Genomic DNA, 15597 nt, shown 5'->3' with positions numbered 1-15597 from the left:
TCCCTGGCACTGGGAGTTACCCCTAAAACCTCCAGTCAGAGACTGCAGTGGGAAATGACTTCAGATTCAACAGTCAGTGAACGCCCACGAGTGGCAGGCTGGACGCGGCTCTCCCGATAGGGGCCTCCCACATCCACAGCAGGGCCAGGGCTTCTGGCCGCCACCCCTAGCAGCTGTCCCAAGGAAAGTGGGCGCCCCGGAGACCACCACGCTAAGTGAATAAATCAGACAGAAGGTTACATATGACGCGGTTTCTCTTATGTGAGAAACCCGAAGCATAAATAATTTGCAGAGGAAAATAAAAGATCAATGACCAAGGAAGTGGGCGCTTGGGAGATGGGAAAGGGTTGTAGGAATGGAGACGGGGAGAGAAACAAGATTAGGAGTCACTGTCGGGGTGCTGGTTCCTCACCTTGACAGCACTCATTGTCCCACATGTGTACTAACAAAAATTTTTGAAGGGCTAGCGTGCCTGTAATCCAAGCACTCGGAGGGCTGAGGAAGGAGGGTTGCTGAGTTTGAGGCCAGGCTAAACTACCTAGGGAGACCCTGTCTGAAAAATAGATAAAAAGGTTTATATCTCTTCCGATATGAAACTCCTACTCATTATGGTGCTGTTCCACCTGTAAGTAGTTTAACAAAACTGTCTCTTGCAAAAACCATTGAACAAAACCAAGATTTCCATTTTTAGCTATAAAGAAAATTCTTTTCTTTTTTTCTTTTTTCTTGTTACTGGAGACAGCCTGGAGCCTTTGCACTGAGCTGCAGTCCCAGTCCTTTTTTGCTAAATCACTGAGTTGCCCAGGGTTGAGCTTGCACCCTCCTGCTTCAGCCTCCCAGAGTGCTGGGATTTTGGGCGTGCACCACCACTCACTGCCGAAAATTCTAAATATGTATTAATTTGTCACTGTCACCAGTGTGTAGTTCCAAAGGACCAGAGTGGAGATGATCTATAAGAAAACAGGCGAAGTAACAATGCTGAATGTAAATATCCTTTAAAAAAATGGAGTGGGTAACCCTGTAATCCCAGCACTCTGGGAGGCTGAGACAGGAGGATCACCAGCTGTAGTCCAGCCTGGGCAATTTAGTGAGACCCTGTCTCAAAATAAAAAATTTTAAAAGGGCTGGCGATGCAGCTCAGTGTTAAGGCCCTGGGTTTAATCTCCAGCACTGAAAAAAAAGCAGACTAATTTAAACAGCCTGAGTGTAAAGTACTGTGGTGACTGCCTAGGGGCCGGGCCAGGTTGGGGGGCTTGGACACTCCTGAGAGCAAAGGGCAGGTCTCCTGCCTGCAGTGACAGTCACACACATGCCAAGCCCATCCGCTCAGCACCAGGTATGTGCAGTTTATGGGACATTAATTACATCTCAGTAAAGCCGGTTTAAACGGCACAGTGGAGCCCCATCACAATGACTTGTGATCCCTGGTGGGTATAAGTCCCGGCAGGAGCGAGCAGCCCTTTTCTGGTCTCACTGTAAAACACTCGGGCCGTGACACACGGGGCCCTGGGCCACAGCGCCAGGACCCAGCTGAGCCGGGCTGGCCCAGGCCTCAGGCACCTTGGCAAGTGAAAGTGCACAGGAGGTAGTGCCAGTCCTGCTCTGCTCTGTCTGGCTTTTTTCTCTCTACTAGGTTTTTGCTTTGTTTTTTGAAACAGGGTCACACTGTGTATCCCAGTGGCCTCGAACTTGTGGCAATCCTCCTGCTTCAGCCTCCCCAGTGCTGGGATGACAGGTGTGACCACCATACTTGGCCTGGCAGGTTGGGTTCCTGTGACTGTGATGGAGGTGCTGCTGGGCAGCTCTTGGGGTGCCCAGGCTGGGGTCCCACATGTTCCCGGCTCAGGCATCTTCCTAATCTCTTCAGTTTGGTGTCTGATGGACATGTTGGCAGGCACGGTTACCTCTGACGCTGCCTGGCTTGGAGAGAATTTCCAAACCTGGTACCTGGCCGGAGAGATAAGGAGCAGAAATAATAAATCAATAATAAGCAGAAAGAAAGCCGCACGCAAGATAAGGCTGAGTGGGTCATGTGGACTGGTCGAGGGTGTCCATGTGCATGGACAGGCACAGGTCCAGGCTACCTGGGAGAGGGGCAGGCTGCGCACTGAGCCCCATCCTGAATCCCTAGAGGGGGGCTGCAGCCCGGGGAGCACCCTGCAGTGTTCTGGGGTTGGCAGCCTCCCAGGAGGGTGGGCTGTGAGGCTCATCTCCTGGGAGCTCTGTCCGTCTCCAGCTGCTTGGGGACAGGTGGCTGAGCTGGGTGTGGTGGTGCACACCTCCCATCCCAGCACCTGGGAGGCTGAGGCAGGAGAATTGCTGTAACTTGGAAGCCAGGCAGGAGGACACGGCAAGACCCTGTCTCAAAAAAGAAAGAATCCAGGACAAAGGTGTTTTAGAACAGGACACACCCAGAAAGAACCTCCTCCTGTCTGTATCTCCTCTCTACTCATTCTACTCTTCCAATGTAATTGTTTTTTTGTTTTTTGTTTTTTGATTTTTTTCGGTACTGGGGATCAAACTTGGGTCTTTGTGCTTGCATAGCAGGCGGAGAAACCACTGAGCTAAATCCCCGGCCCTCCACTGTAATTCTTTCTTTTTTGGTTTATTTATTTTTTGTTTTGAGACAGGGTCTCACTATGTTGCTTAGGCTGGCCTTGAACTCAGTACATAGCTCAGGCTGGCCTCCAACTTGCAGTGATCTTCCTACCTCAGCCTCCCGAGTGCTGGAATGAAAGGTGTGGGCCACCGTGCCGGCTGGAGCTGCTGTTTGCAAAGGCTGAATGAGATGGAAGGGATGGGAAAGGGGCATGCCAGGGCATGGGGATGTCTTGTCCACGAGAGTGTCACAATGCTGTGGCTGGGCACGTGTGACCGGAGTGCTTGGCAGACGCCAGCTGCTGATCCTGGGCTCTGGGCTGACCTCATCACCTGAGTAGTCATTGCAGGGCTCTGGCTCCCTGCCTGCAGCTGTGGGGTGCAAATTCCGGCAGGGCTGGGGGCTTGCAGGACCTGGCTTCAGCAGCACCTGGTGAAAGCCTGTCTGCCTCGGTGCAGGGGGCGGGAGGGGTCGGCTGAGTGTCCAGCCTCAGCTTGGATGGGAGAAGAGCGGGCTGCAGGGGTCCCAGCATCCCGTGGCCCACCGAGGCGACCAGGCATCAGGGCCTGCGGCTGTGACTGGTGCCTCCCAGCCCCACCGGCCACCTTGTCCCATCTCTGGTAGTCTGATGGCGGGGCACAGCACCGTGACGATGTGGGAACCAGAGAGCTGTCTGCCACGGCTGCTTAAAAAGCGAGTTCGGCCGGGCGTGGTGGCGCACACTGTCATCCCAGCACCCTAGGAGGCTGAGGCAGGAAGATCACAAGTTCGCGCCCCGCCTGGCCAATTTAATAATTTAGCAAGATCCTAAAAAGTAAAGAGGCCAGGGGATGGCCCTGGGTTCGATTCCCAGTGCCAAAAATAAAGAGGCAGCCAGGTCCCCCAAGCAGCTCTGCGGACTCGCGGGCAGCACCCGACTCCGTGCAGGACCCCACCCGGCCGCAGAGATCAGGCCACAGCACCTGGCCGCGCACGCTCCGCTTCGCTCCGCTCGCGGCAGCTCCGCCCATCTCCTCATCCGAGGGCCCGCCCACTCCCGGCCTCCCAGAGCCCGCCGAAGACATGAGACTACAAGTCCCAGCAACCTTCAGGAGCGGGGTCGGGGTCTGCGCGGCAGCCAACGGGGAGGAGTCCTGGTGCTCGGGCTAGGGAACGCGTGTGGCCAATCGCGGTGCCGCGCCGGGTGTGAGCCGATGCGCCCGGGGCGGAGCGTGCCGGACCCGGACAAAAGCCGACTCCCGGGCGGCCCCGGGCGGCCGGAGTGCGGGCGCGGGCTGGAGCGGACCTCGGAGGATCTGTGAGTGCGGGGCCGTCCCCGGCGGGTGGTCCAGCTCTCTCCCGGAGCTCCCTGCCTCCCTTCCCAGGCCGGGGCCGTGTGCGGCGTGCAGCTGCACCTGCCCCAAGTTTGGGGTCCCAGCCCGCACCTCGTGGTCCCCACAGTCGCCCCCCGGGGTGGCGCGGGCCCGGCCGCTGCCGCCGCTCCCCGCCTTTCAGGCTCCCGGGCTCTTCCGGGCCACCTCAGTGCCCATGCGGTCCTCCGGCCGCCCTCGTTCCTGCCCTGGGCCTGTGCGCACCGCGGAGCCCCACGGCCGGGTGGAGAGCGGCCGGGGTAGAGGCCGCGGGGTGAGGACCCTCCTTCCCCGGCGCCAGGGGGCCGGGTGCGGCCTCCCGCCTCCCAGCTGCCCCGGCGTCCGGATGCAGCCACGTCCCGGGGGGGCGGAGGATGCTGCCCGCGCGCCGGCGCTGCTGCCCTCTCCAGCCTTGGCAGTCGCGGGCTCTGCCCGGTGCGGCCGGGATCTGCTGGGCTGGGGAGGGGAGGTGTGGGGTGCCTGCCACGCTTGCCCGCCTCCCTGCCTGCTCGGCCCTCTCTCCACGCCTCAACTTCGCCTCTCGGAGCAGGGGCTGGGGGACAGCCGCTGGACGGGGGACCTTGCACCTCTCAGCTTCCCAAACAGCCTCGGGGGGGCGGTGAGGGCAGAGCCCCCCAGGCACGGGACAGCTGGCGCCTCTGACACAGCGAGGCTGAGAGCGCCCGAATAGTTCTGCCCCTTTCCCGTGCTCTTAGCAAACTCAAACTCTACAGACTCTAACCATGCTTCCCAGGAGGGCCCTGAGAGCGCCCTGTCGTTCCTCTCCTGGCCCTGGCCGCGTCCCAGCTGTGCCCGCCAAGAGCACGGGCTCCTTTCATTCAGCTTCCCTAAGGCTGCTGCCGGCCTCAGGGCTGCTGGGTGAACTCAATCCCGGGTCACCCCATCTGCAGAAAGCACCCTTACCTCAGTGCACGGGTGACCCCGTTCCACACCGTGACTTCTTACCTACAATGGTTCGTGCATTTACCTGTTAGCAGGTGACAATCCTGGGGCCCAAGCTCTGCCCTGAAACCGTCTCTCCCAAGTTTATTTTTTATTTTTTTATTTTTTTGGTACCTGGGATCGAACTTGGGACCTTGTGCTTACCAGGCAGGCGGCGGAACTGCTGAGCTAAATCCCCAGCTCCTCTCCCTCAAGTTTTAACAATTCAGCCATGGGGTAGGCAGCCTCAGCCCGGGGGACCCCCAAGCCCAGATTGGTATATACTTTGACGTATTGTTACTAGGAGCACATGCCCTTGTCTGGTGGGACCCACACATTTTCCTCACACGCTAGAGAGTGCAAGAGCAGAGTTGGGGAGACATTGAAACCCCGATGTGGAGGTTTCTCTTGTCTCCTCCCTGGCCTGGCTCTGCCCTTGATTACTGAGCCTGCTGCCGCTGCCGTGGTGAGCATGCAGAGTCAGGCTCTTCCCTGTGTGTACCCTGTCGCACCCTCCCCGTCCAAGCCAGAGCCAGCACCGAGTCCCCATTCTCCTGCCTTCTCTCTGACTGTCCGTCAGTGACCCTTTGGAGATGGGCCATTGGGTCAGGTTCAGTCTGGTCTCAGGAAATTGTGATTTCTTTTGCTGCCAAAGGTTGCGTTCCTTTCCTTCCGCTCATGGCCTGGCAGGAGCCTATGTCCTGGAGAGGCTGGGCAGGGGCTTCTGTCTCCCAGCCTCGCCAGGCCCTGCTCCTCCTCTCTGCCCCATCTGCCCCATTTGGAGGGGTGGGGGTGCACCCATTCGATTTCAGGACCAGTTTTTCTGGTCTGAGTCAAGGTTGGGAAACGGCTGGAGTGGGTGGGGGTGGAGGAGTGGGGCGTACCCTCGGAACCACAGGGATGCTCTTTGCTGAGCCCCTTCCCGCCAGCCTTGGGGGCTTCGGGGTAAGTGTTGGGTTCAAGTCCTGCTGATTAATGAGCTTCTTGGGCAACTGGTTCTTCACCTAAGAAAGGGGTTGTGACTCTGTACCTTGGTCTCATAGGGACTGGGGACCAGACCCAGGCCTGGCAGGCACACGCCGGGCAAGGGCTCTGCCCCAGCCTCAGCCCAGGCTCTCTGCACGTGACCAGGCGGCTGCTTCTGCCCAGTGAGAAGGGACAGCAGGGTGGTCCCCAGGGAGGGCTGCGCTGTGCTCTGAGGGAGCAGCAGCTGACTCATTGGTGGCAGGGTGTGGCGAAGGTCAGCTCTGTCGTCAGCCCTGTAGTCGGTGGGCGTCTGCTTGTCAAGGGGAATTAGCTGGGGTGGGCATGGGGAGGTTGGGGTTTGCTTTGCGAGGTGGAGTCATCCAGGCTGTCCCCGTGGGGCCCTGCAGGAGGCTTGGCAACCTTGCTGGCCTAGTGGGGTGCGTGTGTGTTGGGGTATGGGGCAGGCAAGGCCAGGGCGTGCCTCCTGCCAGGTCAGGGAAGCGGGGCTCTGTGTCAGTCCCACTGTTCTCACTGGGGGGACAGCCTTCTGTCCGTCCCGCAGGGCAGCCCTTCCTCCCTCTTGAGAGAAGCCTCGAGTGGTGCTCAGGGACGGTGGGGATGGGGTCTGCCCGGGCTCCTCGTCCCTGACCCCACTAACTGCACAGCACCTCTCACAGGGAGAGCAGGTCCCTCTGCAGCCATGTCTGCCAAGGCCATCTCGGAGCAGACGGGCAAGGAGCTCCTGTATAAGTACATCTGCACCACCTCAGCCCTGCAGAACCGCTTCCAGTATGCCCGGGTCACCCCTGACACCAACTGGGCCCGCCTGCTGCAGGACCACCCCTGGCTGCTGACCCAGGTGAGCCCTGCTGGCCTCGGGCCCAGGAGGACCAAGGTTTGCAGGGTGTCTAACCCAGGAGTCCTGTACTCCAAATCCCGGGGGATGTGGGGCCGAGCAGGGTCTTAGGCTCCCTCTTCGGCCTTAGGACTGGACTCTTGTTTACCCTGTGGCTGGCAAGCCGTGACACAGCTCTGAGCTTTAGATCTTCCATCTGTCAGCTGGGCTGACCCTGTGATTGGAGGATCAGCAGCCTGTTGGGAGCAGTAGGTGGCCAGGCACGTGCACGCTCTGTCTGGGCAGCTGGAAGGGCGACCTTGTGTCTGTGCCGTGCAGCAGCTGCCCAGGCTCAGCCCAGAGTAGAAGCTGCAGCCTTCAGACCCACAGGGTCCCAGGGCGGGGCCAGCACCGCAGGGGTACTGAGATGCCAGGCCAGTGGTGGGGGGTGTGTCTGCCCCCTGGGGCTGTTGTGAGGGAGGAGACACAGGGATGGTGACGGCTGGCCCTGGAGTCCCCTCCCCGAGGCGGTGTCCGTCCTCCCTTGGGGATCGAGGCTGGCCTGTCCTGAGGGCCCCCATGGGGTAGGGAAGTGCTGGGTGTTCCTGAGGACCACCCCTGCCTGGCCCGCCTGCCCGGGGCATTAGGCAGGGTGGTGAGGGAGCTCTCGGAGCTGTCCCCATCCCCTCCGCTCACACCAAGTACAAACCCCTCTCCTTCCAGAGCCTGGTGGTCAAGCCCGACCAGCTGATCAAGCGGCGGGGGAAGCTGGGCCTGGTTGGGGTAAACCTCAGTCTTGACGGGGTCAAGTCCTGGCTGAAGCCCCGGCTGGGCCAGGAGACCACGGTGAGTGGGCGAGGGGTGGCGTGGGCAGCTGTGCTGAAGGAGCCCAGGGCCAGCGCGCCCGAGTCCCTGGATTTCTGTCCAGCGCAACCGCCCGTGCCGCTGGCGGCCATTGTGGAGATGGCTCTGGGCTGCTTCTTTCCAGGTCCTGGGGTTCCCCGGCAGCTTGTGTGATGTGCGCACTGGGTGCTGGTGTAGGGCGGCTGGCGGTGGAGACATTGGCCCCCTCCTGGCTTCCTCAGAGGCGGTCTTGTCGGGGTGGAGGTGCTGGGGCCCAAACCCAGGGCCTTGTGGCTGCTAGGCGAGTGTTCTGCCACTGAGCTACACCCTGTTTGGTACCGGGGATGGAACTCGGGACCTTGCACTTGTGAGGCAGGCGCTGGAACCACTCAGCTACATCCCCGGCTATTTAGGTTTTATTTGGGGTCAGGGTCCCTTGGAGGGGTCAGGCTGGCCTTCCACTTGCAGGCTTCATGTCTCAGCCTCCTGAGCAGCTGGGTTAGAGCCTGCCCACTGCGCCTGGCCTCGAGGGAAGAGAGGGACCCTTGGAACTGCGAGGGTCTGGGGACAGAGGGGAGAGCGTGGGCCTGGGGCTGCGGCTGTGCGGTGTCCCCAGGGAGCCTCGGGAGGGGCTCAGGGACGCGGGCTGTGGCATTGGCTCAGTACCTCTGATGGATCACCGCCTGGTCCCTGACTCAGCAGTGATGCACAGCCAGTGGGGGTCGCGCGGGCACTCGGTCTGTCTGGCCTCCGCCGCAGCCAGGGCCACACTCAGCCTGATTGGCTCTGCAGGCCGCTGGCCTCGAGGCTGGACTCCTGGGCTCCTCCTCAGCTGGGGCAGAGCGTCCCCTGCCTCCACGGGCCCCCTGTCTGCCAGGGATCTGGGATAATTCAAGGCCTGGATGGGAGTGAGATGCCTTTTGATGCTGTGCTCTGTTTTTTCGTTTTTGAGACAGGGTCTTGCTATGTAGTCCAGGCTGGCCTTGAATTCAGGGCAATCCTCCTGCCTCAGCCTCCCAAGTACTGGGATGACAGGCGTGCGCCACCACACTCTGCTCTCCTGAGGGCTCCTTGAGTTTCGGGATCTGTGACCCCATTGCCCTGGGTTCTGGAAACTCTGCCCGGTGTTTGTGCCTCTGGGAGCAGGAGGTGCCACCCACTTAAGCTTTGTCTCCCTACTTTCTCCCAGGTGGGCAAGGCCAGGGGCTTCCTCAAGAACTTCCTGATCGAGCCCTTCGTGCCACACAGTCAGGTACGCGAGGGGCGCAGGCTGGGCCTTTCCCTCCGTCCACCCCTAGGGTGAGGGAGGAGGGGTGGGGCCGCCAGGAGAGGCCAGGCCCAGGGTCTCCGAGCTGCCCCAGGGGCTGAGGCAGGAGTCCCCAGGGCGGTTAGGGCAGGGGACAGGGGGCCTCCCCTGCTGGGATGAGAGGGACTTGAAGGCTGGACCCGCCGGTGGGGCCAGGGCAGCCCGGAGGGGCAGTGGCTGTCTCTGGTCCCCGAGGGGAGGGTGGCCGCTCTGTCCTGGCTTCACCGGCCCGGGCCCCGCCCTGCAGGCGGAGGAGTTCTACGTGTGCATCTATGCCACTCGAGATGGCGACCTTGTCCTCTTCCACCACGAGGGCGGGGTCGACGTGGGCGACGTGGACACCAAAGCCCAGAAGCTGCTGGTTGGCGTGGATGAGAAGCTGTATCCCGAGGACATCAAGAAACACCTGCTGGTGCAGGCGCCAGAGGATAAGAAAGAGTTGAGTGAGGGCCTGATGGGGAGGGGGAAGCGGGGAGGAGGAGGGTGCAGGGCTGAAGCAGAAGCAGAATCAGTATGCGCCCAGCCTTGCCCCAGCCTCCGGCTGCCCTGTCTGCCACCTCCGGCCCACGCCTGGCAGCTCTCTTCCGCCTCAGTGGCCAAGAGTGATGTCCAGGGCCCAGGGTGTGCAAGGACTGAGGACCGGGTGGGGGCGCTCCCCACAGGGCGGTGATGGTGGGGCGGGGCCGGGCCGGTGTCTGTTGGGCAGGGCCCCTGGGCTGACAGCCCCTCCCCGTGCTGCAGGGTCCTGGCCAGCTTCATCTCTGGCCTCTTCAACTTCTACGAGGACCTGTACTTCACCTACCTCGAGATCAACCCCCTGGGTAAGGCTGACGCCGGGTGCGGGGCCAAGGGTCCCTGGTCACGGCCCAGACCTCGCTGCCCTGGGCCTGGAGAGGCAGTGTGCTGGTGCCGCGCCGGCGCCTGCCTGCAGCCTCAGCCCGCACTGGTCAGTCATTGACCCCAGCAGAGCACAGGCCTGCGGCTGTGAAGGCGGCAGCTGGCATGGGGGGCGTGGGTGGTTGCTGCTGCTGGCCAGGCCCCCAGGGCAAAGTCCAGGCTGAGCCCGGGAAGAAGGCGCTCGGGCTATGAGCAGATGGCCGCCTGCTGACTTAATTAGCTAAGAGGCCGGGAAGGGACGCGCAGTGTCCCTGGAGGTGGCAGGCACTGGGCCTGCTGGCAAGCAGCACTTGAGGCTTCTCCCAGCCTGGCCTCAGGCCCTGGCTGCTCACCAGGAGTCCAGGCAGGCAGACCTGGGGCTTCTGCCAGCTACGTGCTCCTAAGTGCTTCTGATTTATTTCTTAGTCTTTAATATTACTGTTGTGGGGCCAGGGATTTACCTCAGTGGTTCTGCTGCCTACCTCACAAGCGCAAGGACCCGAGTTCAATCCCCGGTACAAAAAAAAAAAAAAATTACTGTTGTGTTTTTTGTTTGTTTGTTTGGTTGTTTTTTTTGTGAACTCAGGACCTTGCGCCTGTGAGGCAGGCGAGGTGCCTCTGAGCTAAATCCCCAGCCCCTTGTTTTGTGTTGTATGGAGACAGGATCTCACTATAGCAGCCCAGGGTAACCTTGACCACCCTGCCTCAGCCTTCTGAGGGCTGGGATTACAGGCGTGCACCACCATGCCTGCTTTTTATTAAAAAAATTATTTTTTTGAGACAGGGTCTCACTATGTAGTTCTGGCTGGCCTTGAGCTTATGGCAATCCTCCTGCCTCAGCCTTCTGAGTGCTGGGACCACAGGCGTGGGCCATCATGCCCAGCTCCAGTTTGTATTTTATTAACTGATTTTTGGTACTGGGAATTGAACCCAGGGCCTTAGGGATGTTAAGCACACTCTGACTGTGCACATCTCCAGCAGGTACTTTTAAATGGCAGGGCTATGGATGGGTGAATGGTTAAATATTTAAGGCAGAGAGTATACCATTTTACTTCTTCATTTTTATTTTTCTGTTTTTAGATAGGGTTTCGCTGTGTAGCCCAGGCTGGCCTTGAGCTCGTGGAGATCCTCCTCCTTCAGCCTCCCAAGTAGGGGGATTGCCGGTGTGCACCACTACGCCTGGCACTTCGTTTTATAAGACGTCTGAAAATTGCCATGGCAACTAATGGACCTCCCTATCCTATTAGGAAAAGGGCAGGGAGTCGCGAATCGTCTTGGAGAATTTTTTTCCTTTTCCGGTGCTAGGAGTTGAACCCAGGAGCTTTGTGATGCACTGTATCTCCAGCCCTTTTTAAAATTTATTTTCTTATTATTTTTTAATTTATTTTTTAGTTTTATTTTGGTACCGGGGATCGAACTTGGGACCTTGCGCTTTCGAGGCAGGTGGCGGAACCACTGAGCTAAATCCCCAGCTCTTAAAATTTATTTTATTTTATTTAATTTTTTTAATTTTTTATTTTTTGGTACCGGGAATCGAACTCAGGTCCCTGTGCTTTCGAGACAGGCGGTGTAACCACTGAGCTAAATCCCCGGCCCTTAAAATTTATTTTAAGAAGGAGTTTGGCTATGGTACTCAGGCAGGGCTGGAACTGCAGTCTTCCTGCCTCAGCCTCCCAGAGTGCTGGGATTACAGGTGTTGGCCCCCACACCCGGCCTAGAACTTGTCTTCCCTTTGCTTGGGTGTCTCTGGAGGCCACTCTGGGTTCGGGCTGGGATCCGAAGTCCCTGGCCCGAGAGCGAACCCTTGGGGTGTCTGGTGTAGGCTTTGGGAGCTGCTGGTCGCCTCTGCCAGCGGCCGTGTCTGATGCCTCTGCTCATCTTGCAGTGGTGACCAAGAATGGCGTCTACGTCCTTGATTTGGCGGCAAAGGTGGATGCCACGGCCGACTACATCTGCAAAGTGAAGTGGGGCGACATGGAGTTCCCTCCCCCCTTCGGGCGGGAGGCCTATCCTGAGGTCAGGCGGGTCTCGAGGGGCCGGGGCGGGGTGGGGTGACTCAGCCAGACAGCCTCTGGCCCCCTCCCAGGCTGAGTGTTTGGCCCGAAGGAGGTGCAAGGAGCATTTAATTTGCTTAAAATCCCAGTGGGGTGGGGCGGGGCAGCCCAGCCTCTGAACCCCAGCCAGAAAGCCTCTTAGCCCTGCGGCAATCAGCCTCCCAGGGCTCTGTCTGGATCTGATTCTTCCCACGATAATTTCAGGCGGCCCCTGCTGGCTGCTGGCTGTTGGGAAGGGAGGAAGGGAGGAAGGGAGGAAGGGAGCGTTCCTTCCCCCTGGGCCCTGGTCCTACAGATGTGCTCCTGCAGCCCTCAGTGACAGGCAGGGCTGGGGTGGGGTACGTGGCCCTGTGTCACTGTGCACCATGGTGACAGTGGCCTGGGGGACTTGGGACTCGATGTCATCAGTGTCCCAGGTGCTGGGGGGGGGGGTCTGGGCTCCGGGAGGGGCCGCCCCAAGGCCACCGGTCTCTGCTCCCCAGGAAGCCTACATCGCAGACCTGGACGCCAAGAGCGGGGCGAGCCTGAAGCTGACCCTGCTGAACCCCAAGGGGCGGATCTGGACCATGGTGGCCGGGGGCGGAGCCTCTGTGGTGTACAGGTGACCGTGGGACTGCTGTGCTTGGGGTCCGGGCGCCTACCCTGCTGCAGGGCAGGGCCTTGTGGGACAGGCACGGGGAATCGAGTGGCCTCTTCTGCAGCCTGGGTCTGCTTGGAAATGATCGGGCTTGGGGCCCAGGGCCTTCACACTGGACAAAAAATATAAACATTTTTATTTTGAGCCAGGGTCTCACTGAGTTGCTAAGCTGCCCAGGCTGGGCTTGAGCTTGTTTGTGGTCGCCCTGCCCCAGCCTGCCAAGTCCCAGATTCCCGGTGTGCCCCACCAGCCCTGAACTTTTGCTTTGTTTTGTGCTTTGAGCCTAGGCTGTCCTCAATTTCACGGTTGCCTTGGCCTCCTCCGTGCTGGAGTTTGAGTTCGGGATATGTACCCCATGCAGAAGTGTGACAAATGCAGGAAGTGAACCAGAGATGAAGGTTGCCTGGTGTTTCCCTGCTTCGCTCTGACCAGGGCCCTGGTGTTTTTACTACGCTGTCGTCCCAGGCTGGCAATGCCATTTGTTTTGGTTTTATTTTGTTTTTTGAGACAAAGTCTCCCTGTGCAGTTCAGGCTGCGATCCTCCTGCCTCTGCCTCCTGAGCGCTGGGATGACAGGCGGGCTCACCACGCCTGGCTGAAATACTAGCAGTTCATAGAGCCACTGGGGTCACAGTCTGCACTCTTCGTGGTAGTCACCTGCAGTTGTTTGTCCAGAAGCTCGGTAGCCGCTGCCCTGCCCCTCCCTGAGTGGCTGGGGTTGTGTGTATCGGGTGCTCGCCAGGCTCCTCCAGCGCACGCTTCTGTCACTCGGCCCACACTGTGCCCAGGCAGGAGACCTGGACAGCGCAGCAACTTCCATGGGAGACCTCGGGTCGGGTCGGCTCTAGCGCCCGGTACCCTGTGCCCGTGCCCCAAACCAGCCCTGAGCGCATGTCTCCCTGCAGTGACACCATCTGCGACTTGGGGGGTGTCAATGAGCTGGCCAACTACGGGGAGTACTCGGGCGCCCCCAGCGAGCAGCAGACCTACGACTACGCCAAGACCATCCTGTCGCTCATGACGCGCGAGAAGCACCCGGATGGTGAGGCACGGCACAGGTGGCACAGACACTCACGCACCCACCCTGCTCCTCCCAGGCGGCCCCCTGCGCGTGGCAGCGGGAAGGGCTTGGTGCCAGGAGTCACCGAGGCTGTGGTCCAGCTGCTCATGTAACTCAGGGCCTGTTTCCCACGGGCTGCGGGCAGACGGCGTTTGCTGGAGCGGCGCGTGGGGTGGTGCCTGCCCGGTGTCTGCGGCTCCTGTCCCCTCCCTGGGGCCCACCGGGGTGCCCAGACCCCAGCTGGGTTCTGGGGGTCCTGCCCAGTCCCTCCTGATGCCTCTGGAGTGGGGCGGCTGCGGCGCAGTCCTCCGAGCGTTTCCTAACTCCTCCAATGCAGGCAAGATCCTCATCATCGGAGGCAGCATCGCCAACTTCACCAACGTGGCTGCCACCTTCAAGGTGAGTGGGGGCTGGGGTGTGTGCGGGGGCGTGAGGCCGGAGCCGGGCGTGGGCAGCACTCGCCGTCCCTGCCCCCTCCTTGTCAGTGGGGGGATGGAGCTGCCCCACGTCCAGGCTGGGCCCTGGGCAGGAGCTATGGGCCTGAAGCTCTGGCTCTGGGCTGGCAGCCGCTGTGCCCTGGGCCCAGCCTCCCCCAGGCCGAGGGAGGCCGAGATTTGCTCCCCTTCAGGCCCGGTCCTGGGGCGCTGGCCCAATCAGCCTGGCCCCACACTGCTCGCTCTGGGGGCTGCGCGTGCCGGCCTTTTATCTCCTGGCCCTGGCCCCTTCCCCAGTGGACAGGCGGGGGACAGGGATGACCTGTGCCTCCACATCCCATCTGGGGCCCGGGCACGGGTCAGGGCTGTAAGGAAAATGAGAGACCCGGTGAGGCAGGCACGCCTGTTAGCCAGCACTTTGGAGGCTGAGGCAGGAGGATCAAAAGTTCCAGCCCAGCCTGGGCTACTTAGCAGCTTAGTAAGATCCTGACTGAAAATAAAAAATGAAAAGGGCTGCGGGTGCAGCTCAGCGTGAAGGTCCTGGGTTCTGTCCCCCGTACTGGGAAAAAAGAACCCAAAAGCCCTGACTGCCAGTCGACAGGGCTGATGGCCATCCCCGAGTGGCCGCTTCGAGGGGCTGCCCCAGGATCCCTTCGTCATTACAGTGACACCCGGGCCCCCCCTTCATGCCGCCTGTGCCGGCTGCACACGTGTTTTGAAAACACTGAAGAAGTCAGAGTTGACCTTGGCGGTCCAAGTGTGGGGTGGGAGCAGGGGAGGAAGGAAGGGGTTGGGGGCTCCGCCACTGCTGCTGCCCGCTGCCCACAGCTGATGTTCCGAGCCTCCTGTCGTGGTGAGCAGTCCCGCGTCTGTTTCCTCTGCACCTGCAGGGCATCGTGAGAGCCATTCGAGATTACCAGGGCCCCCTGAAGGAGCACGAGGTCACCGTCTTTGTCCGGAGAGGTGGCCCCAACTACCAGGAGGGCTTGCGGGTGATGGGCGAAGTCGGTAAGGTGGAGCTGGCCTCCCTGCGCCGGCCTCAGCCTGCAGGCTCTCCTCTGTGCTTGGTTTTCTTTTGGCACTGCTGGGGATTCGACCCCCAGGGCCTCTGCATTGGGCTACATCCCTAGCCTGTTTCTGTGTTTTATTTTGAGACAGAGTCTTGCTAAGGTGCCCAGGCTCGGCTTGGACTTGTGATTGTCCTGCTTCAGCCTCCCAGCCTGCCGGGATTATAGGCACAGCCACGCTACCACTGTCGCTCGATAGTGTCCATATGCAGTTGTCTTCTGCCTGTCACCACCAGGCAGAGGGCTGTCACAACCTGAGCGGGGGCTGGAGACCACTGCTGTCTAGGAAACACAGCCAGGTGTGGTGGTGCAGGAGGCTGAGGCAGCAGGAGCACAGGTTCCAGTCCAGCTTGGGCAGCTTCTTGACTTATTTTTTTTTTTTTTTGGTACCAGGGATTGAACTGGGGTCCTTGCACTTGCACAGCAGGCAGTGAAACCACTGAGCTAAATCCCCAACCCAGCTTCTTGACTTCCTGAGATCCTGTGTCAAACTAAGATAGAAATTTAAAAAGGGGCCAGGGATGTAGCTCAGGGTGGAGAGCTTGCCTGCCTGGGGTTCAGGCCCTAGTCCTGCCTGGAAATGGGACGAAGAAGATGCTGCCAGCTAGGAATCTGCAGCGTGGTGGGCGG

General features: G+C 60.1%; 1 protein-coding gene across 4 annotated transcripts in view; it reads left to right on the top strand.

Moving 5' to 3' along the window:
• The window catches only part of Acly (ATP citrate lyase), a 38153-nt gene that overhangs the window by 4909 nt on the left and 17647 nt on the right, over positions 1-15597 (top strand). For 2 of the 4 annotated variants that reach the window (XM_087202291.1, XM_004859372.3), the window contains exons 3-12: positions 6534-6715; positions 7415-7537; positions 8724-8786; positions 9088-9278; positions 9582-9661; positions 11602-11732; positions 12253-12371; positions 13312-13448; positions 13804-13865; positions 14791-14908. In XM_087202291.1, coding sequence (XP_087058417.1) covers positions 6557-6715; positions 7415-7537; positions 8724-8786; positions 9088-9278; positions 9582-9661; positions 11602-11732; positions 12253-12371; positions 13312-13448; positions 13804-13865; positions 14791-14908 — 1183 coding nt within the window. In that variant the 5' untranslated portion in view covers positions 6534-6556. Of the gene's footprint in view, positions 1-3688; positions 3897-6533; positions 6716-7414; positions 7538-8723; positions 8787-9087; positions 9279-9581; positions 9662-11601; positions 11733-12252; positions 12372-13311; positions 13449-13803; positions 13866-14790; positions 14909-15597 lie in introns of those variants that run through there. The other 2 variants (XM_004859371.4, XM_004859373.4) reach the window with 2 other exon arrangements.

The sequence above is a fragment of the Heterocephalus glaber genome, unplaced genomic scaffold (assembly GCF_053883595.1).
Source record: "Heterocephalus glaber isolate CG9 unplaced genomic scaffold, H.glaber_assembly_v1.0 deba00001773, whole genome shotgun sequence".
Lineage (NCBI taxonomy): Eukaryota > Metazoa > Chordata > Mammalia > Rodentia > Bathyergidae > Heterocephalus > Heterocephalus glaber.
The sequence above is the reverse complement of the archived record's forward strand: the minus strand, read 5'-3'. Positions and strand labels throughout refer to the sequence as shown.